The sequence below is a fragment of the Ranitomeya variabilis genome, chromosome 6, assembly GCF_051348905.1.
Source record: "Ranitomeya variabilis isolate aRanVar5 chromosome 6, aRanVar5.hap1, whole genome shotgun sequence".
NCBI classification, from domain to species: Eukaryota; Metazoa; Chordata; class Amphibia; order Anura; family Dendrobatidae; genus Ranitomeya; species Ranitomeya variabilis.
Window position 1 is genome coordinate 509,211,272 of NC_135237.1, and position 22,732 is coordinate 509,234,003.

At 43.3% G+C, this 22,732-nt stretch overlaps 1 protein-coding gene across 2 annotated transcripts in view; it reads right to left on the reverse strand.

Annotated features, from left to right (window-relative positions):
- The window catches only part of MATN2 (matrilin 2), a 192,502-nt gene that overhangs the window by 38,182 nt on the left and 131,588 nt on the right, over positions 1 to 22,732 (reverse strand). For both annotated transcript variants that reach the window (XM_077270918.1, XM_077270919.1), the window contains exons 9-11: positions 2,918 to 3,040; positions 1,785 to 1,907; positions 851 to 973 (exon numbers count right to left, since the gene is read on the reverse strand). In XM_077270918.1, coding sequence (XP_077127033.1) covers positions 851 to 973; positions 1,785 to 1,907; positions 2,918 to 3,040 — 369 coding nt within the window. The remainder of the gene's footprint in view (positions 1 to 850; positions 974 to 1,784; positions 1,908 to 2,917; positions 3,041 to 22,732) is intronic.

Sequence of the window (22,732 nt, forward strand, 5' to 3'; positions counted from 1 at the left end):
GTAACATCATAGAATGATCATAGTGACATCATAGTCCGATCATAGAACGATCATAGTGACATGATAGTCCGATCACAGTGACACCATAGAACGATTATAGTGACATCATAGACCGATCATAGTGACATCATAGTTCGATCATAGTGATATCATAGACCGATTATAGTGACATCATAGTCCGATCATAGTGACATCATAGAACGATCATAGTGACATCATAGAATGATCATAATGACATCATAGTCCGATCATAGTGACAACATAGAATGATCATAATGACATCAAAGTCCGATCATAGTGACATCATAGTCCGATCATAGTGACATCATAGACCGATCATAGTGACATCATAGTCCGATCATAGTGACATCATAGTCCGATCATAGTGACATCATAGACCGATCATAGTGACATCATATAGGGGTAATCTGCAGGTAAATAGCAAATCCTGTCTGACTTGTTAATTAGAGCTGCAGCTACAGGGAGAAAATGAAGTTATTTTCCCCCTGCAGCCGCTCGCTTCCAGTCATCGGAGCAGTGCAGGCAGCAGTTACAGTCATCGCTCACTAAACACTGGCAAACTGACTGACACAAGCTGCACACACGCTACAGAACGATTACAGTGCAGTCACTGTATAGAGAGAGCAGTGACTGTAACCACTCCCTGCACCACCCCAATCACTGGAAGCGACTGGCTGCAGCGAGAATAAAGCTTCATTTCCCCCTGTAGCTGCTGCTCCAAGGAACCGAGGATTTAAACACCATTTAGCTGCAGGTTCCTGCTATACGTAACGGTAAATAGTTTCTGGAGGTGACAGGTTCCCTATAAAAACTATTTGGCATCACTTACTTTTGCATTTCTTTCCATCATCTGCTAATAAGTGTCCTTCAAAGCATGTGCAGATATAGGAATCCTCATTATTTACACAGAGATGCTCACATCCGTGCTCAGTGGACTGGCAGACATCTTTACCTGTGAGCAAAACAATTTATAGTTAGTAAAACTGGCAGCACTAAATAGGAAAATCATGGTTGTTCCTAAAATAATAATTAGGTATTGTATAATTCCTCACTTCACCTGTGGTGGCGCTGCAGGGAGAAAGAAGAGGCTAAAAGAAGTGACAAGTCCATTCGACAGACATTTGGTCAATGGAAACTAAAAACATTGTCTGGAAGATACAGGGGTGTCTTGTTGAGTGTTTTTAAAGTGTTTTCGCTTAATAAAAATTATAGTTTTATTCATTGCTTAATGGATGTCAAAAAATACAAAAATAGCAGTAAAAATAAAAAAAGCTTAAAAAAATTCCAAACATTAACAGAAAATGCTAACGAAAGAACAAAATAAAAATGCAGATTAATCACTAAAGACTCCAGCTGATTCCAGTTGAGATGTCTGCTTGAAAAAAATGCATGTTTTCGACCATCGTAAAAAAAAATATGTGTGAACATCCTTAGATGTCAGGGATTATGAATTTAGAAAGAAAAGCAACCTTCAAGAACACAGATAAAGCTGCGTAAGAGCAAAGACTATTCCAGAAATGATGTAAAATATTGCTGCCCATTACTTCGGCCTTCGTAACTCCGTCTCTGCCGATTCCCCTCCACCAGTGATGGCTGCCAAGAGACTACGAAGGATGACGTCAACATGTGATGTTGTACGAGGACCTGAACAAGGACCTGTACGAGGACCTGCGCGTGTAAACACTCAGCATAGAGCAACACCCGGCCATTATTTACTGGGATTTGTGCTACGGTTTCTCGTGAGCAGATTAGCAGCCTCTTACTCTGACAGGACTTTTTATCATCCCGAAGAAAATATCCTTCGAAGCACTGACACACGTAGGAGCCTACCGCATTGACACACAGGTGCTCACAGCCGTGTTCATTCACAGCGCAGTGGTCGATGGCTGAAACGAGAAATACTGGTGTTAGATACCAGCGAGTAGGTGACGGATCACAGTTTATCGCGTAACGCAGGGCCGGAGGTTCCACCACAAGCTTGGCTTCTGTACTGAGGTGCACAAAGTCAGTGAGGATCCATGCCCTAAAGGGGTTGTCCAGGCTAGTGAAAGTGATGACTTATGATCAAGAAAGGTTATACATATCAAATAGTCGGAGGATTGATAACAGGCATCTTCAGCGATCAGCTATTATCAGTTTCGGCAGCATCCGGATGTAAGCAGTGAACGGAGCCGGAACAGCGCCACTCTGTAATCGATGTCATGGTCAGGTACTGCAGCTCAGCTCCTATGTAAGCGAGCAGGAGTTGAGTTGCAGTTCTCAGGAATGGCCATTGTGCTGTTCCAGCACTTACACTGTGTACATCCAGATGCCAGCAGAACTTAAAACAGCTGATCGGTGGTGGTGCAAAGCAAGGTGAAAAAAGAAGAGCTCTGTCTGAATGGAGTGGAAGTGGTGGGTTTATACCTTCTCTCTATTAATTCTCTATGGGACTGACGGAGATAGCAAAGTATGATCAATGGCAGCCCCACAGAATTAATGGAGTGGCGGTCGACCTACTCTCTATTTCTTTCTCCAGTCTCGGTATTGGTAGGGGTCCTATTAATCGGACCTCCAGAAATCGATAAGCATTTCCTTATCATATTGATATGGGGGAGAATTTATTAACTTGTTACAACCCCTTTAAATTGTCCTGACACTTTAGAAAGATGTTGGACAAACGCTTGTTTGGATTGGGCAATTCAATATACTCGATCCAACTTCTCTTCACAGAGTATGGAGGCCTCTAGTATTCGGGGAATGGAGTGGCTCAGTGACAATGTCCTACCCTTTTTATTTCCTATTCGCCACATTGTGCAGCCTTACTGTTTATTGAAAATGGCTGTCGGTGCTAATATCACGGCGTAGCAAACGTAGCAGTAAAATATTCTTATCACAGTGGAGGAGATCTGCTCACCTCTGCAGCTCTTCTTATCGTCTCCCAAAACAAAGCCTTCGTAGCACCGGCACGTATATGACTCATCTGTGTTCGTGCAGACATGCTGGCATCCATGGTTATTTTCCGAGCAATGATCCACTTCTAATAATAACAGAAAAATGGCGCATAGTAGGTATACTGTATACTTTTAACAATTTTGTATTGGCCTAAAACATTTTAATTTTCATATTTTCATTTATTGGGTGTTTCATAAAATACATTCTAAACCAGATTGTCTGTCTAAATGATGATTATATAATTAGGTACAATCATATCATCATAGTTTTATTTAAGCATCATTTTAATTATTAATACTCATTTTTATAAACAGCAGTTTTTACAGGGAAACAATCAGCAGGCTTTTTTTCTATTCAATATAAGAGCAGCATGAAGTAGGGGTGAGACACTGATTTCAGGGATGTGTCACTTACTAGGCTGTGTACTGTAGTTTCAATACAATGAATGTTTTATCAGCAGGAGATTATCACTGCCCAGACTATAGTTCCCGTCCATCCTGGTCCAACTCTGCCCCCAGCGCTGATTAGCAGCTCACTGTCAATATGCAATGTACATACAGAGCCTGGTGTGGACGAGGGCAGCTTTCGTAGCTCTGCTGTATGCTACATTTAAAAGCTCTGATTGTATCACACCTGCTGCACCCAATAAACTAAGTGACACATCACTAGAATCAGGGTCTTTTTTCCTACATCATGCTGGTGTCAGATGAGGAAGCAAAAGCCTGGTGACAGATTCCCTTGAAGTGAAGCTATGTCCTAGGAAACAAAGTAGACAGACACAGCAGTGGGGGGAGGCTTCTGCTGCAGCCAATTTACTAATAAATTGAGGAGGAGGAGAAGAGACATGGCTGAGCTTCTGAGATACACAGAAAACAGTGTGTGCACTTTAATCTTTTGAGGACTGTAATTTTAAAACTATAAGATAAATATGTTCCCTTGGCACTCAAAAAGTCAAGGATAGCAGTGGGGGGAGGCTTCTGCTGTAGCAAACTGCCCAATGGCCAGATACATAATAGTAAGGAGGTCAACTAAAGGGCCGGGGTCATAGTCTCCAGTAATCATTGCAGTAGGGAATAGAGAGGGATGGCACAAGATGTATTATTTTGTACGTGCAGTTCCACCTCTGTCTTGGGTTTGACATAGATGATCTCTTCCCATTTTAGCACAGGTCCTGTGCTGTGTATGAAGGAGGCTGGCTGACTGCTCATTTCAATAGGTAAACCAGCCATCTTATCTGTCACAGCCAATGACTAGAATAGAGAAGGGGGTTGGCTCACTTATTAAAATGAGCAGTCAGCCAGCCCCCTTCACAAATAGCTGTGATGACATGACAACGCTCTCTTCCGTATATGCCAGAGGTGGCGCTTTGTGGTGCTGACAAAGTAGCATTAGTGAACATTTGATGATTACATTACATGATTAATATTAATTTTAAACATATCTAAAGATCTATTTTTCTTGCTGGACAACTCCTTTAAGAGATCTTTGTTACTGGATTTTCAACAAAACACATCTAGCAATTTATGTAAATGGATTTCTTGCCAATAATTGATGGATTTTCCTATATTTTTTCTGACTTTTTAAAATATTTTTGCATACATTTTTGGCTATTGCTGAAGAGTTTGACTCCATTATTTCTCTACAAGTTTCCGTGTGTTAGCAGCGGGTTAATCAGCGTGATGTCCACAACGAGCAACAGAGAATGTTCATTTATTAAGAACTAAGAACATTCAGCATACAACATGAGAACAGGATCAATCTGGTTTCTGAGAGAGAGATATGCTGTTATTTTCAGTTTCAATTGCAGACACAAGAAATGTGCTCACAGGGAAGGAGGAGGAGGAGCATCCTGTCTGTACATGAGGACTCCTTTTTTTTTTTTTTTTAACTTTGTTAACAGATGAACAATATGCATGCAGACATAAAAATCACATCATATTAAACAAACAATAGTTGTTGCAATAAATACAGATCAATATGCATTAGGCCAACACCCCCACTCAACAACTACTTATTCTGTCAGTCCCATAGTGGTTCTCAATTCTTGGAACCTAGGTCGTGGCAATGGCTTGGTCAAAATATCAGCTAACATTTTATCAGTTTCACAATAAACAAACTGAATTATGCCACGATCTATTAAGTCACGTAGATGATGACATCTGACGTCGATGTGCTTAGTTCTAGCACTGATCTTTTCACTGCATGCAAGTTTAATGCATCCTTGGTTGTCCTCATACATCACCGTTGGCTGAGTTAACAGTTTACCAAGATCATCCATCAGTTGTCTTAGCCAAATGATCTCCTGACTTGCATAGGCTGCGGACACATACTCAGCTTCTGTAGATGACAAAGCAACAGATACTTGTTTTCTACTGGACCAGGAGATTGAACTTTCTCCAAGTTTAAATACGTATCCGCTTGTGGATTTACGATCTTGCGAATCACCAGCCCAATCTGAGTCAACATAGCCGGTGAGTTTTAGATTTCCTGCTGCAGATATTTTAAAATTTACACCTTAAGTCCCTTTTAAATATTGGAGAACTCTTTTAACGGCATTCCAGTCCTTTTGGCGCGGTTTCTCCACAAATCTGCACAATATTCCAACTGCTGTTGTAATATCCGGTCGAGTCATAGTTGAGATATATAGAAGTGCCCCCACTGCCTGTCGATATTTCTCATTGTTAGGCAACAGGTCACCTTCTTCCAGTTTCAGGTAGGATGATTCCATTGGCGTTGATACACCTTTGGCCTCCGTCATTCCGAACTGATCCAAAATTGAATTAATCTTTGCACTTTGATTTAAAAGAAAACTTCCATCTTCCTCTCTCTGGATGTGGATTCCTAGATAATATGTCACATTTACTAGGTCTTTCGTTTCAAAATGCTGGTTCAAAATTTTAGTAATTTTCCCAATTTCAGCTTCTTCTTGATGAACTACAATTACATCGTCCACATATAAGAGAATATACATCCATTTTCCATCTGTATATCTCGTGTACAGGCATGGATCCGCTTGACCTCTTTTAAATCCTTCTTCTAACAAGACTTTGTTCATTTTAGTATTCCATGCTCTCGCTGATTGCTTAAGACCATAAAGAGATTTTTGTAGTTTGCAAACAAGGTTCTGTTCACCTTCCTTTATATAACCTTCAGGTTGAGTCATGTATAAGTCCTCCTCAATGTCACCATTTAAAAATGCGGTTTTGATATCCAAATGTCTGACAAACATCCTTTGTACTGCAGCTACCGCCAACAATGCTCTAAATGTTGTCTGCTTAGCGACTGGGGAAAAAGTAGCATCATAGTCTTCGCCATATTTTTGTGAATATCCTTTTGCGACCAACCTCGCTTTACATCTGTGGACTTTACCTTCACAATCATATTTGGTTTTAAATACCCACTTGCACTTAATTGCCTTTTTACCTTGTGGTAACTCAGTGAGTTTCCAAGTTTAAAGTTGATGAAGCGAGTTCATTTCTTCATTTGCGGCATTGATCCACTTTGTTCTTTCATGGGCGGGTAGTTTCTGCATTTCATCCCATGACTGTGGCTCTGACTCAGGCAGTGTCTTCACAACGTAGGATAAACGTTTAGCTGATATTCCTTTGTTTGATCTTGACGACCGTCTGATTTCAGGTTCACTTAGGCCTTTTGTTGTTCCTTCAGTGGTTGAAGAGTCTAGCCAGACTTCTACATTCTTTTCTTCGTTGTCTTGTGATTGATATTGTTGTTGTTGCTTCATCTGGACTACTGGCATAATGTCATAAAACTTGGGTGACACGAAGTTTTTATCAAACACTACATCTTTACTTATTGTGACCTTGTTTGTCTCTGGGTGTAGAATTCTATAACCTTTCTGGGTTTCACTGTAGCCTACCAGGATGCCTTCCTTGGCATGAGATTCCCACTTAGTTAGCTTTTCTTTGGGAACATGTGCAAATGCTTTACTTGCGAAAATCCTTATGTGTTGTAGTTTTGGTTTTGTACCATTCCATTGCTCAAATGGAGTTTTCTCTGTCGCTTTACTTGGTAGTCTGTTCTGAAGGTAGCAAGCCGTCATAATAGCTTCGCCCCAATATACTGTAGGCAAATTTGCATCAAATTACATACTCCTTGCGCTTTCACAGAGTGTCCGGTTTCTTCTTTCTGCTATACCATTTTGCTCAGGGTTGTATCGTACAGTAGTTTGAAATATAATTCCATTTTTCTTTAAAATGCTCTGTGTTTCATTACTTGTATACTCGGTTCCATTATCTGCACGTAAAGTTTTTGGCATTCTTCCAAACTTGTTATGCACTTCAGCTAGATATATTCCAAGTTTCTCTGGAACTTCATTTTTGCTGTGAAGTAAATAGACAACTGTATATCTTGAATTGTCATCAATAAATGTATGAAAATATCTCTTCTTTCCAGGTGTCTGAGTACGCATTGGACCACAGATATCCGTGTGTACTAAATCTAGTGGTTGTTCTGTTCTTGTAGTACTTTTCTTAGGAAAGGCCTTTCTGGACATTTTCCCTTTGATACAGCTGGAACACTTCATTGTCTGATTACATGAATCAATTGTAATATTGTCAGCTAATTGTTCTTGAAATAACTTTCTTATTGCTTCTGGGTCTCTATGCGCAAGCCGCCTGTGCCATACATGAATACAGTTCTTGTGCAGTTCTTGCTTAGCTGTGCATGCACACTCTTTACATTTCAACTGATACAGTTCATCTATGATTTTTCCTTTTGCTAATGTGTGACCCTCTTTTGAGATGATGCAGCTATCTTCCTTAAATGTAACTTCATTACCCTGTTTTGTGAGCTTTTTCACAGATAATAGATTACTTTCAAGACTAGGCACATATAGTACATCTTTTACATGAATCCTTCTACTTTGTGTTGCAGAGATGTTACAATCAATATAACCGTCTCCTATGCCTTCTGAGTTCATGCACTGACCGTTCGCCATTATCACTTTCTCTGACTTATTTTGGTTAAGTTTAGTAAAGAAGTCTCTGTCATTGGTCATGTGACTGGTTGCACCAGAATCTATACACCATGCATGTTTTGATTTAAATGCATTGACTGATGTGAATGCAGCTTCAGTATTTGCCGAATCATTGCTTTCAGATCCAGCACTCTTAACTCTCTGTTGACTGATTTGCTTTTTCAGCTGATTCATTTTAGCTTTCCAGACTCTGCATTCAGCTTTTAAATTACCTGGCTTCTTGCATACAAAACATTCACGTGTCTCTTTAGGGTGGATTCTGCTGGTGGGCACACCCTGTGTTTGTAAAGCAGTTTCCTTGTTACATGTTTTGCTGCTCACATTTTCAGCTTTTCTCTTATATTCATCTACAAGCTTTCCTCTGACGTACTCCAATGTAAGCTCATCATCTGGGCGTGCATCTAATGCAGTTACAAGCGTATCATAGCTTTCTGGGAGACCACTAAGTAATAGTTCTGCTACATGGAAGTCCTTCATATCTTCCCCAATGCCCCGTAGGTGCTCTACAGTCTCTAGAGTATTTCTAATGTAGTCCTGCATGTCCTGGTCATTGTGCAGCTTAGACTGATACAGCTTTCTCATTAGATAGAGTTTATTACTTCAATTTATTCTCTCATGTACTTTCTGCAGCTGCTCCCACATTTCCTTTGCAGATTCACACTTGCACACATGCACAATCTGATCATCCTCTATACTGAGTGATATGGTGCTCTGTGCTTTCTGATCCATTTCTAGCCATTCCTGTGGTACTGGGTCAGGCTTAGGGTCCTGAGTGTATTTCCACGTACCTTCTCTTATCAGCATCATCTTCACCTTGAATTTCCAGGATTGGTAGTTCTGGTTATTCAGGCTTGGCACTGTAAACTTTGTTGAGTTGCTTCTGGCAGCCATTTTACTTCTCAGTTTGCTGTTGTCTTTCTATCTCTGTGCTCTGCAGGTTTGGGATTGCCTTGACTTCTGGGCCCATAACCTGTTAGCAGCGGGTTAATCAGCGTGATGTCCACAACGAGCAACAGAGAATGTTCATTTATTAAGAACTAAGAACATTCAGCATACAACATGAGAACAGGATCAATCTGGTTTCTGAGAGAGAGATATGCTGTTACTTTCAGTTTCAATTGCAGACACAAGAAATGTGCTCACAGGGAAGGAGGAGGAGGAGCATCCTGTCTGTACATGAGGACTCCTTTTTTTTTTTTTTTTTTAAACTTTGTTAACAGATGAACAATATGCATGCAGACATAAAAATCACATCATATTAAACAAACAATAGTTGTTGCAATACATACAGATCAATATGCATTAGGCCAACACCGTGCCTCGGATCTTCTTATGGTGTGACTTTTTTTGTGATATTTTGTAAGGGTCATTCACATGGCCATGATTTTTTTCACATGTCCATGATGAAAATTGTGGAAACATGTTTGGTTTTGATCCGGGGGTTGGATTAAAATCGGAAATGCAAGTCTATAGGCTTGCGAAAGAAAATCGGACCGTAATAGGATATAATCCAAGTGCGGTCCAATTTTCACAAAGTATCAGAAAGGAGAAGGTGGAGAATTTTTCTATTTTGTCCTCCACAAACGAGAAAAACCGTTGACACTCGGATCACACTTTGATCAAAATAATCAGTCCATTTTCTCGTACTTGACAAAACCTGACGCCTAAACGTAAGCGTGGGTGCGAGATATCTCAATATCATATCTGCATGCAATGAAAACCTTCCAGTGCTAAGACAAAAACCATAAGCACAAATATGGGAGCAAAGTTTTTATCAGCTAACAACGTTCTCCGACCCTCCTGCCCCGACCATTGCATGTGATTGTGTGCAGACCTTCTGTAGTATCTCCGTACATTAGATCATTCTTCTATATTTGTATTTAGCTCTGTTCATTATATTATTGTGCAATTATCGTTAAACTCTTCGTGCTGTTCGCCCATGTGGTAAGGCTGAAACCCAACTCTGACCTGCGCCCCACCACAGCTACGCTCCTGCGTACATATATTGTAAAATATCCGCCCTTGGTTTGGAATGACAACCTTTTTCCTTTGTTGAAATTCCATGTGGACGTTCACAACTAACCATATGACTTTCCAAGTAAATAGCAGCAGGTCTGAACTCTCTGCGGGACCTGATTGCCGAGGTCAGTCCTGGGACAAGCCGAGTAAATCGGCCATTACAAGTTACTTGTGTTAGACATCATACATTATGGTGGGACCTGTCCATCACAATGACGTAACTCTAGAAGCGCCCCGAGACAAAAACTCTAGGGGTCCCTGATTTCACCTAGACACGTGAGCGCTGACCTAATAGGCTTCATCTGGTAAGGAAATAACTAGGGTGAGGTAACAGAGAAGATTGCGCAAAATGTCAGACCCCCAAAATGACATCTCTCAAAAATGCACTCGTAATCCTTACTACTTAAACACCACTTGCTTGGAAGACACGCTAAATTTTATGGGGATACAAATACAATTTTAGTAAAAAGAAAAGGAAAAGTGGACGGCACTGCCCCACGCAAGACCCTCAGCCTGTATGTCCTGTAGGTGTGCTCATCTATAAGAACGGTTACGCTGTACTTCAAAGATTCCGGGTGCTCTTCCAGAAAACCACAGGTAATTCACTTGCATCAAAGAAGAAGAAAAGAAGGCACTCACCGATCTGTAATATAATCTTGCTTTATTGAATTTCCATCAAAAATTCATGGCCGGGAGAGTGAGGAAAGGAGCTCGTATGAGCAGTACTTGACGACGGCCGTTTCGCACTCTATCCGCGCTTCTACGGGTCAATCTGTAAATGACTTGTGGAAGCGCGGATAGAGCGCGAAACGGCCGTCGTCAAGTACTGCTCATACGAGCTCCTTTCCTCACTCTCCCGGCCATGAATTTTTGATGGAAATTCAATAAAGTAAGAGAATATTACAGATTGGTGAGTGCCTTATTTCTTCTTCTTTGATACACATACAATTTTATTTAGACTATACTCACCAATTTTACTTCCCCCGAAAGACAGCTCCCCAAGCAAAGCACGCAACACTCCTGGTTATCCCCCAGAAGCATTGCTAAAAGGTGCCAAGTAGGATTCAAGCCAATCACAGATCAAGACTTGAGTTTTGGAGTCAAGTATTGTTGGCATTCCCAACATTTCTCTACACGGCTGCCATCCCTTATGGCCTATCTCTTCTGCTAATGGAGAACTCACGTAAAAATATCTGGTATTATGCATGTATTTGCATTATGAATGCGTCATTTAGGGTGCAGTCAGAAGGCCGCATAAATCGGGCCAAGATCGGAGCCAAGGCACAGCCTGGCTGGCGGCTCTCCCGACCTAAAAGTGACAGCTTCATGTATTTTTATGGAGCTGCCACAATTGCGTCAAGGGAGCCGACGGCCAGTCCGTGCATTGCGGTCCGATCTATCTTGGCCCGATTTATATGGCTATTTGACTGCCTCGTTAAAGAGAGTTTAACAGGTTTTTATGTTACATAGATTTTTTTTACATAGATCAGATTGTCTGTGGTCCCCCGTTATTACATAAATCCGAAATACTGTACATGTCTGTGCCCTAATGGACTAATAAGGTACTGGTTGAAGTTAGTGGAGGAGGTGGACACCCATTTATTTTAATAGCTGCTTGTTTTTACTATCCTGTTCTTTTCAGAAGTCTCATTATCATCACAGACAGGATTACAATGACAGGTAAAGACTCAGCAGAGGACAGGAACACTTTGGATCACACTGTAATTCTGCTCATAAACCAGAAAGCATGAGCACAGCTATGGATCCCTTCCAAACACAAACTGGGAAAATGATGCATGATTTATGAGGGGAGAGCGAAAACTGGATATGATATAAGCACATTCCTTTATTACAATAAGTTCTGTTGCTACAATGTATGACAGCTTTGTGTAATAGCTCTCCAAGAGTTTCCTACACTCGATGCTTCATACAAGTTACTACCTGTGAATTGTACTTGGTGAAAATAATCCTGTTTCATCCGTTGCAGTGTGGGTGGTCCTGTTTATTTCAAGTGGGTTTGTTAACTTTGTGATTATACATTCTCAAGTTACAAGAAGAATTTGATAACATAACCCTATTAAAATCAGTTAGCTGGTTGCAAATACTCCTACAAAAACGAAATTGCAACGCAATATATTATACACAGTTGTGTAAAAAAGTGTTTGCCCCCTTCCTGATTTCCTATTCTTTTGCATGTTTTTCACACTTAAATGTGTCATATCACCAAACAAATGTAAATATTAGACAAAGATAAAGCAAGTATACACAAAATACAGTTTTTAATCCCTTAGTGACAGAGACAATTTTGTCCTTAACCCCTTTCTGACATTGGACGTACTATTCCGTCCATGTGGGGTGGGCCCGTATGACCACCGACGGGATAGTACGTCCAGCGCGATCGTCCGCGCTCACGGGGGGAGCGCGGCCGATCGCGGCTGGGTGTCAGCTGACTATCACAGCTGACATCCGGCACTATGTGCCAGGAGCGGTCACGGACCGCCCCTGGCACATTAACCCCTGGCACACCGCGATCAAACATGATTGCGGTGTGTCGGCGGTACAGGGAAGCATCGCGCAGGGAGGGGGCTCCCTGCGTGCTTCCCTGAGACCCTCGGAGCAACGAGATGTGATCGCGTTGCTCCGAGGGTCTCTTACCTCCTCTCCCTGCAATCCCCGGATCCAAAATGGCCACGGGGCTGCATCCGGGTCCTGCAGGGAGTGGCTTAGCAAGTGCCTGCTCAGAGCAGGCTCTTGGTAAGCCTGCAGCACTGTAAATCAGATTGCCGATCTGACAGAGTGCTGTGCAAACTGTCAGATCAGCGATCTGTGATGTCCCCCCCTGGGACAAAGTAAAAATGTAAAAAAAAAAAATTCCACATGTGTAAAAAATAAAAATAAAAAAAAAAATTCCTAAATAAAGAAAAAGAAAAATATTATTCCCATAAATACATTTCTTTATCTAAATAAAAAAAAAAAAACAATAAAAGTACACATATTTAGTATCGCCGCGTCCGTAACGACCCAACCTATAAAACTGTCCAACTAGTTAACCCCTTCAGTGAACACCGTAGGAAAAAAAAAAACCGAGGCAAAAAACAACGCTTTATTATCATACCGCCGAACAAAAAGTGGAATAACACGCGATCAAAAAGACGGATATAAATAACCATGGTACTGCTGAAAACGTCATCTTGTCCCGCAAAAAAACGAGCCACCATACAGTGTCATCAAAGAAAAAATAAAAAAGTTATTGTCCTCAGAATAAAGCGATGCCAAAATAATTATTTATTCTATAAAATAGTTTTTATCGTATAAAAGCGCCAAAACATAAAAAAATGATATAAATGAGATATCGCTGTAATCATACTGACCCGAAGAATAAAAATGCTTTATCAATTTTACCAAACGTGGAACGGTATAAACGCCCCCGCAAAAGAAATTCATGAATAGCTGGTTTTTTGTCATTCTGTCTCACAAAAATCGGAATAAAAAGCGATCAAAAACTGTCACGTGTCCGAAAATGTTACCAATAAAAATGTCAACTCGTCCCGCAAAAAACAAGACCTCACATGACTCTGTGGACCAAATTATTGAAACATTATAGGTCTCAAAATGTGGAGACGCAAAAACTTTTTTGCTATAAAAAGCGTCTTTTAGTGTGTGACAGCTGCCAATCATAAAAATCCGCTATAAAAAATGCTATAAAAGTAAATCAAACCCCCCTTCATCACCCCCTTAGTTAGGGAAAAATAATAAAATTAAAAAAATGTATTTATTTCCATTTTCCCATTAGGGTTAGGGCTAGGGTTAGGGTTAGGGTTAGGGCTAGGGTTAGGGTTAGGGCTAGGGTTAGGGTTGGGGCTAGGGTTAGGGTTGGGGCTAGGGTTGGAGCTAAAGTTAGGGTTAGGGTTCGGGCTAAAGTTAGGGTTGGGGCTAAAGTTAGGGTTAGGGTTTGGATTACATTTACGGTTGGGATTAGGGTTGGGATTAGAGTTAAGGGTGTGTTAGGGTTTGGGGTGTGGTTAGGGTTACCGTTGGGATTAGGGTTAGGGGTGTGTTTGGATTAGGGTTTCAGGTAGAATTGGGGAGTTTCCACTGTTCAGGCACATCAGGGGCTCTCCAAACTCGACATGGTGTCCGATCTCAATTCCAGCCAATTCTGCATTGAAAAAGTAAAACAGTGCTCCTTACCTTCCGAGCTTTCCCGTGCGCCCAAACAGGGGTTTATCCCAACATATGGGGCATCAGCGTACTCGGGACAAATTGGACAACAACTTTTGGGGTCCAAGTTCTCTTGTTACCCTTGGGAAAATATAAATTTGGGAGGCTAAAAATCATCTTTGTGGGAAAAAAAAGGATTTTTTATTTTCACGGCTCTGCGTTGTAAACTGTAGTGAAACACTTGGGGGTTCAAAGTTCTCACAACACATCTAGATAAGTTCCTTGGGAGGTCTAGCTTCCAATATGGGGTCACTTGTGGGGGATTTCTACTGTTTGGGTACACACAACACATCTAGATAAGTTCCTTGGGAGGTCTAGTTTCCAATAAGGGGTCACTTGTGGGGGGTTTCTACTGTTTGGGTACATCAGGGGCTCTGCAAATGCAACATGATGCCTGCAGACCAATCCATCTAAGTCTGCATTCCAAATGGCGCTCCTTCCCTCCCGAGCTCTGCCATGCGCCCAAACAGTGGTTCCCCCCCACATATGGGGTATCAGAGTACTCAGGACAAATTGGACAACAACTTTTGGGGTCCAATTTATCCTGTTACCCTTGTGAAAATACAAAACTGGGGGCTAAAAAATAATTTTTGTGGAAAAAAAAAAAAGAATTTTTATTTTCACAGCTCTGCATTATAAACTGTAGTGAAACACTTGGGGGTTCAAAGCTCTCAAAACACATCTAGATAAGTTCCTTAGGGGGTCTACTTGCCAAAATGGGTACATGGTGTCCCATCTCAATTCCAGTCAATTTTGCATTGAAAAGTCAAATGGCGCTCCTTCCCTTCCGAGCTCTGCTATGCACCCAAACAGTGGTTTACCCCCACATATGGGGTATCGGCGTACTCAGGACAAATTGCACAACAACTTTTGGGGTCCAATTTCTTCTCTTACCCTTGGGAAAATAAAAAATTGGGGGGCGAAAAGATAATTTTTGTGGAAAAATATGATTTTTTATTTTTACGGCTCTGCATTATAAACTTCTGTGAAGCACTTGGTGGGTCAAAGTGCTCACCACACATCTAGATAAGTTCCTTAGGGGGTCTACTTTCCAAAATGGTGTCACTTGTGGGGGGTTTCAATGTTTAGGCACATCAGGGGCTCTCCAAACGCAACATGGCGTCCCATCTCAATTCCAGTCAATTTTGCATTGAAAAGTCAAATGGCGCTCCTTCCCTTCCGAGCTCTGCCATGCGCCCAAACAGTGGTTTACCCCCACATATGGTGTATCAGCGTACTCAGCACAAATTGTATAACAACTTTTGGGGTCCATTTTCTCCTGTTACCCTTGGTAAAATAAAACAAATTGGAGCTGAAATAAATTTTGTGTAAAAAAAAGTTAAATGTTAATTTTTATTTAAACATTCCAAAAATTCCTGTGAAACACCTGAAGGGTTAATAAACTTCTTGAATGTGGTTTTGAGCACCTTGAGGGGTACAGTTTTTAGAATGGTGTCACACTTGGGTATTTTCTATCATATAGACCCCTCAAAATGACTTCAAATGAGATGTGGTCCCTAAAAAAAAATGGTGTTGTAAAAATGAGAAATTGCTGGTCAAGTTTTAACCCTTATAACTCCCTAACAAAAAAAAAATTTGGTTCCTAAATTGTGCTGATGTAAAGTAGACATGTGGAAAATGTTACTTATTAAGTATTTTGTGTGACATATCTCTGTGATTTAAGGGCATAAAAATTAAAATTTGGAAAATTGCGAAATTTTCAAAATTTTCGCCAAATTTCCATTTTTTTCACAAATAAACGTAAGTTATATCTAAGAAATTTTATCGCTATCATGAAGTACAATATGTCATGAGAAAACAATGTCAGAATCGCCAAGATCTGTTGAAGCGTTCCAGAGTTATAACCTCATAAAGGGACAGTGGTCAGAATTGTAAAAATAGGCCCGGTCATTAACGTGCAAAACACCCTTGGGGGTAAAGGGGTTAATGACCAATCCAATTTTTACAATTCCGACCACTGTCATTTTATGAGTAGTGTTGAGCGATACCTTCCGATATTTGAAAGTATCGGTATCGGATTGGATCGGCCGATATCCAAAAAATATCGGATATCGCCGATACCGATGCCGGATACCAATACAAGTCAATGGGACACAAATATCGGAATGTAATAGGGAGCGATCCTGGATGGTTCCCAGGGTGTGAAGGAGAGGAAACTCTCCTTCAGGCCCTGGGATCCATATTCATGTAAAAAATAAAGAATAAAAAAAAAAAATATGGATATACTCACCCTTGGACGGCCCCTGGCTGTCACCGCTGCAAGCGTCTGCCTCCGTTCCTAAGAATGCAAAGTGAAGGACCTTCGATGACGTCGCGGTCACGTGAGCGGTCACATGAGCGGTCACGCAACCAATCACAAGACCGCGACGTCATCGCAGGTCCTACACTCACTGCATTCTTAGGAACGGAGGCTGCTGGTTGCACCGCTGAGAGCCAGGGGCCGTCGGTGGGTGAGTATATCCATATTTTTTATTTTTATTCTTTATTTTTTACATGAATATGGATCCCGATTCCGATTTCCGATGACGCAAAAATATCGGAACTCGGTATCAGAATTCCGATACAGCGAATATCGGCCGATACCCAATATTTGCAGTATCGGAATGCTCAACACTATTTATGAGGTTATAACTCTGGAATGCTTCAACATATCCCACTGATTCTAAGAATGTTTTTTCGTGACATATTGTACTTCTAGTTAGTGGTAAAATTTCTTTGATATAACTTGCGTTTATTTATGAAAAAAACGGAAATTTGGCAAAAATTAAAATTCTTTTGCAATTTTCAAACTTTAAATTTTTGTGCCCTTACATCACATAGTCATACTACACAAAATAGTTAACAAATAACATTTCCCACATGTCTACTTTACAGCAGCACAATTTTGGAAACATTATTTTTTTTTCGTTATTACGTTAGAAAGGTTAAAAGTTGACCAGCGATTTCTCGTTTTTCCAACAAAATTTACAAAACCACGTTTTTAGGGACCACATCACATTTGAAGTGAGTTTGGGGGGGAAATATAACAGAAAATACCCAAAAGTGACACCATTCTAAAAACTGCACCCCTCAAAGTGCGCAAAACCACATTCAAGAAGATTATTAACTCTTCAGGTGCTTCAAGAGAACTAAAGCAATGTGGAAGGAAAAAATGAACATTTTACTTTTTTCACAAATAATTTACTTTGGAACCAATTTTTTTTATTTTCACAAGAGTATCAGGATAAAATGGACCACAAAATTTGCTGTGCAATTTCACCTGAGTATGCTGATACCCCGTATGTGGGGGAAAGCCACTGTGTGGGCGCATGGCAGGGCTCAGAAGGGAGGGAGCACCATTTGACTTTTTTGAATGCAAAATTGGCTGGAATCAATAGCGGACGCCATGTCACGTTTGAAGACCCCCTAATGTACCTAAACAGTGGAAACCTCCCAATTCTAACTCCAACCCTAACACAGCCTTAATCCCAACCCTAACCCCAACACACCCCTAATCCTAATCCCAACCCTAACCATAACCCCAACCACAACCCTATCCCCAACACCACCCTAACCCCAACACCACAACCCTAGCCCCAACACAACCCTAGCCCCAACCCTAATCCTAGCCCAACCCTAGCCCTATCTCAACCCTAGCCCCAACCCTAACCCTAGTTCCAACCCTAACCCTAGCTCTAACCCCAGCCCTAACCATAGCCCCAACCGTAACCCTAACGGAAAAATTGAAAAAAAAAAAAATTTTTTAAATTTTATTATTTTTACCTAACTTAGGGGGTGATGGGGGGTTTGATTTACTATTCTTTCTATTTTGATCACTGTGATAAGGTCTATCACAGTGATCAAAATGAACCAATGGGAGAAATCTCCTATTGTTACCGAGTGTCGTTCGGTAGATCTCAGCGGGCGCACTGCGCATGTGCCGCAGAAGTTGACGAGGGTTGGGGAACAGGACCGGAGGATGCAGGAGGTGCTGGAGGTACTGGGGGGCTCTGGGGACCCCATTTCTCTATTCTCTGATGTGCTAGATCATATCAGAGGAGAGAGAAATAAATGGAAACTCTGACTTATTTTTCGGTCACCGTTATTCGGCGAATAACAGCAATCGCAACACCGGAGAGGGAAAAAACTAACCCAAATCATGTTCTCTGGGGTCTCGGCTACCGGGGGGAGACCCCGGAGATTTTCCGATGCTGGGTGGCACTATACCCCTATTTCTCAGTGCATATCAGTGCGGTTGTTAAGGGGTTAAATGAAAGTATTTATTATTAAGAAAAAAAAATCCAAATGTACAGGGCCCTATGTAAAAAAGTTATTGCCCCCTTTTAAAATATAAATTAACTATAGTTTATCACATCTTTGGGAAGCTGAGCTAAAATTCCCTAGCCACACCCAGGCCTAATTACTGCCACACCTGTTCTCAATCAAAAAAATCACTTAAATAGGACCTGCCTGACAAAGTGAAGTAGACGGAAAAATCTTCAAAAGCTACACATCATGCCGCGATCCAAAGAAATTCTGGAACAAATGAGAAACTAAGTAATTGAGGTCGATCAGTCTGGAAAAGGTTATAAAGCCATTTCTCAAGCGTTTGGCTCCAGAGAACCATCGTGAGAGCCATTATCCACAAATGGTGAAATCATGGAACAACGGTGAACCTTCCCTGTAGCCCGCATGCGACCTCCGTACCTATCTTTAATATTAGGTACGCAGGTCGTGCGGCTGTATGCAGATGCTGCCGCATGCGTCTTTTTGACGATGCGGCGACCAGCGTAGGATGCAGCCTGTAGCATTTTTTTTTCCGCATCGTCAAAACGACGCATGCGGCACCATCCGCATACAGCCGCACGACCTGCGTACCTAATGTTAATGATAGGTACGGAGGTCGCATGCGGGCCGCATGCAGAAGTAGGTGGAGCTAGCGGCGGAGGTGCGGACGAGGGCGGGGCTTCACGGAGGAAGTCCGCAGCCTGCCGCAGATCAGGTAAACGCTAGTGTGAAACTAGCCTAAGTCACAAGCTGTCCATTTCCTTATGATCCTCCTTGAGATGGTTCTACTCCTTCATTGGAGTCCAGCTGTGTTTAATTAAACTGATAGGACTTGATTTGGAAAGGCACACTCCTGTCTATATAAGACCTCACAGCTCACAGTGCATGTCAGACCAAATGAGAATCATGAGGTCAAAGGAACTGACCAAGGACCTCAGAGACAGAATTGTGACAAAGCACAGATCTGGCCAAGATTACAACAGAATTTCTGCAGTACTCACGGTTCCTAAGAGCACCGTGGCCTCCATAATCCTCAAATAGAAGAAGTTTGGGACCACCAGAAGTCTTCCTAGTCCTGCCTGTCCAGCCAAACTGAGCAATCGTGGGAGAAGAGCCTTGGTGAGAGAGGTACAGAAGAACCTCAAGATCACTGAGGCTGAGCTCCAGAGATGTAGTAGGGAGATGGGAGAAAGTTCCACAAAGTCAACTATCACTGCAGCCCTCCACCAGTCAGGTCATTAAGGCAGAGTGGCCCGAAAGGAAGTGCAGCGCCCCAGAGTCCTGGTCGTTGCAGTACTGTGGCTCCGCCACTAAGGGGAGCCATGGTACGTTCGATGGCACTGAAGGAGTTCCTCCAATCAGGTATCACAGACACCAATATGTTTCACAGCAGGGCCTCCGGGGGGAGCTAAGGGTGCTATTCATTAGGCCACTCCCCACCATAGTGGGTAAACTGGGGGTCAGGCAGGAAGTTAGAGAGAACGCTGACGGGATTGAACGGAGCAACACCCTGTGGCAGAGGGTGTTGTGAAGGGAGAGACTGTAGGGTCTCTGCCAGGGGTGGGATCCTGGCAGAGGCTTGGCATTGAGAGAACGTAACGGGACCATGCCTGCTCAGCTTAGCGGCGGTGCCCAAGAAAGGACTAGAAGCGAGGCAGATTGTGCTGAGTGAGAAACGAGATCAAGCAGAAGGCGAATACCAGCAGGGGTTTTGTTGAAAGAGGCAGCACCCTGCTGAGGCGCAATACCGGTGGCCGGAACGCCGAGGGAGTGGATTAGAATACAGCTTCAAGCCATACTCCAAACAGCGGCAGGACAGTCGGTCTCAGGCGGGCTGTCTACCACATATCACCTATGAAGTCTTGGGGGGCAATTGCGGGAGAGGGGCGTCTCTAGGGTCCCGGAAGAACTCCAGGCCTACCTGACAAACGGGTGCCACTCCAACCTGAATACAGGGAGGGGTGGATTACAGAGGAACATCAAATCGAGTTGTGAGGGAACTTAAGAAACAGACACAACCGTTGTGGGGTCACTTTCCGTGAGCACAGCAGGGAAGGACTACAACACATAGCGCTAGAAGGAAGGCACAGATTTCCACCTGAGAGGAGGACTCTGGAGGTGCCATTGGACCGGCTGGACTTGCGTAGCCTGGTGAACCGTGTTCTGGACTGAGGACTCAGAGATCTCCAGTAAAGAGGTAAAGAGACTGCAACCTGGTGTCCTCGTTATTTACCGCGACCTGCACCCCACAACTGCACCGCTACACCACCATTAGCACCACTTATTGCACCGGACGTCCCCCACTGACGGACAGGGCCACGGACCGGGTCTAGCCACCGTGACAACCCCAGGACTGAGACCTAGAGGCCCGGCTCTGGGTACCCCTCGGCCCTGCGGCGGTGTGGGGGCGCGCCGCAGACTTGGCGTCACGAACAGGATCTACTTAAGCCTGAAGAATCAGGTCATGTGTGCCTAGAGACTGTGATTTACTGTGCTTGGACTGTACTTTATTGTAAGACTGTGCTGCGCCATTAGCCGCCAAAAGTTCCCGCCAAAAGGCTCCGCCATTGCTACATCCAAGGGGAAGGAGGGCGTGTTATGGGCGGAGACTCCCAGTGTGGCGCGAGAAATGGCTACAGCCCCCTGCACTTCTGGTTGCAGAGGAATGACCTGCCCCAAAACGGAAGAGAAACACCCCTTGATATGCAACAGCGAGGGGCTGGAGATGGAGAAGCCCGACCTCGGAGAAATGGCGGAGTTAGGTGCATGCACTGCCACCGACTATCGGGCAGCGATGATGAACGGCGAGTGCCTGAGCGAGGAGGAAGCGATTCCGGCTTGTCCTCCTTCACCAACGATGGACCGGAAGCCTGCGGACCCGACAGCGGGGCTACGTCCACCAATCCTGACTTCGGAGTTAGAGGAGGAGGAACTACAGCAAGCGGAGCCGAATCCGAGAATCCTATTGGAGGAGCCGCAGTCCGGGCTGCAGCCGACTCCAGCACCCTTGTTAATGGACCGGAGCGACACCGATGGAACCACATTAGGCGCAGGTATGGTCGACGTCCCTGCTCCCCTTCATGAGCCCGATTCCATGACCCACCTCCGTCTCAGTAGGGAGCGACTTATCTCGGCAGGGCTAATGGTGCTATCCCCCGATGACCTGGGGAGGATGGTGCCACCGCTGTCGACTGGAGTGGGGGAGTCCGTGGATGTGAGCTTAGATGGAGTGGTTCTTCGGTGGGACACCCCCTGGTTTAAAGCAGATGGATCCCGGGAGAACGGGTCCACTCTTGCGGTGCTTACATGGGAACAATATAGACAGTGCTTGATTCTGCAGTGGAAAGGACGGAAAGGGACTGAGTCGATGGGCCCATCGAAAGTACGACAACCCCCCCCGACAGGGGATGACAGAGACGCGGTAAGGCGGGGCACTGTGTTGGCCTACCATGTAAAAAGGGGGTGGGGCCTCATACACGAGCCGGGACTGGATACTGATGTTTTCGTTGCGCATTGTAACGTGAGGGCTCCCTGTTGTGGCCGAAGCGGAGAACCCTTACAAAAGGGGGATCCAGTGACCTACAGCCGCCACTTGAACCCACTCGGGTGGTATGCACGGAATGTTCGGCGGTGTATGTCTGGAGCCGCGGCACTAGCTACCCCAGACCTGGTCCCGGGAGTACCTGAACTTGTCACCATCGCAACGGTACGCCTAGTGGCAGCCCCAGAGTTGGCCAATCGAGTTCATCTGCATGTTCGAACCGCGGACACTGGCGCTGCAGTGGCCGGGGTCCCGGAACCAAAGCCACCTGAAGAAGAATAAACCTCGAAAACCTGAAAATGTAAATAGTTACTGTTTGTTCTTTAAGTTGCTGCTAAACCCGTCCAGGGTAAACTTTAAAAGGTGATCCCTTTGTTGACCCGGGATCCCTGTGTTTGTTCTGAGTTTTCCTAAAATTTTGCACAAGTTTAAAGAACTGCAGAAATCATGGACTGTGCATGATTCGAACTTCCTTGTAAATAGTTGCACCTTCTTAAGGGTGCCTCCTACTGGTTTTAGTTAAAAGACACTTTGCGAAGATACCTTTCCTACTGGTTTTAGCTAAAAGACACTTTGCGAAGATATCAATGCTGGAACCTTTGCATGGACTGGTAGGCTGAGAAGACGAGCTACCTCAGAAAGACTTGGTCCCCTCTTAAAGGGGATGTGAAGAATTGAACTTGAGAAAGATACTGTTGCAGAACAGTAATGCC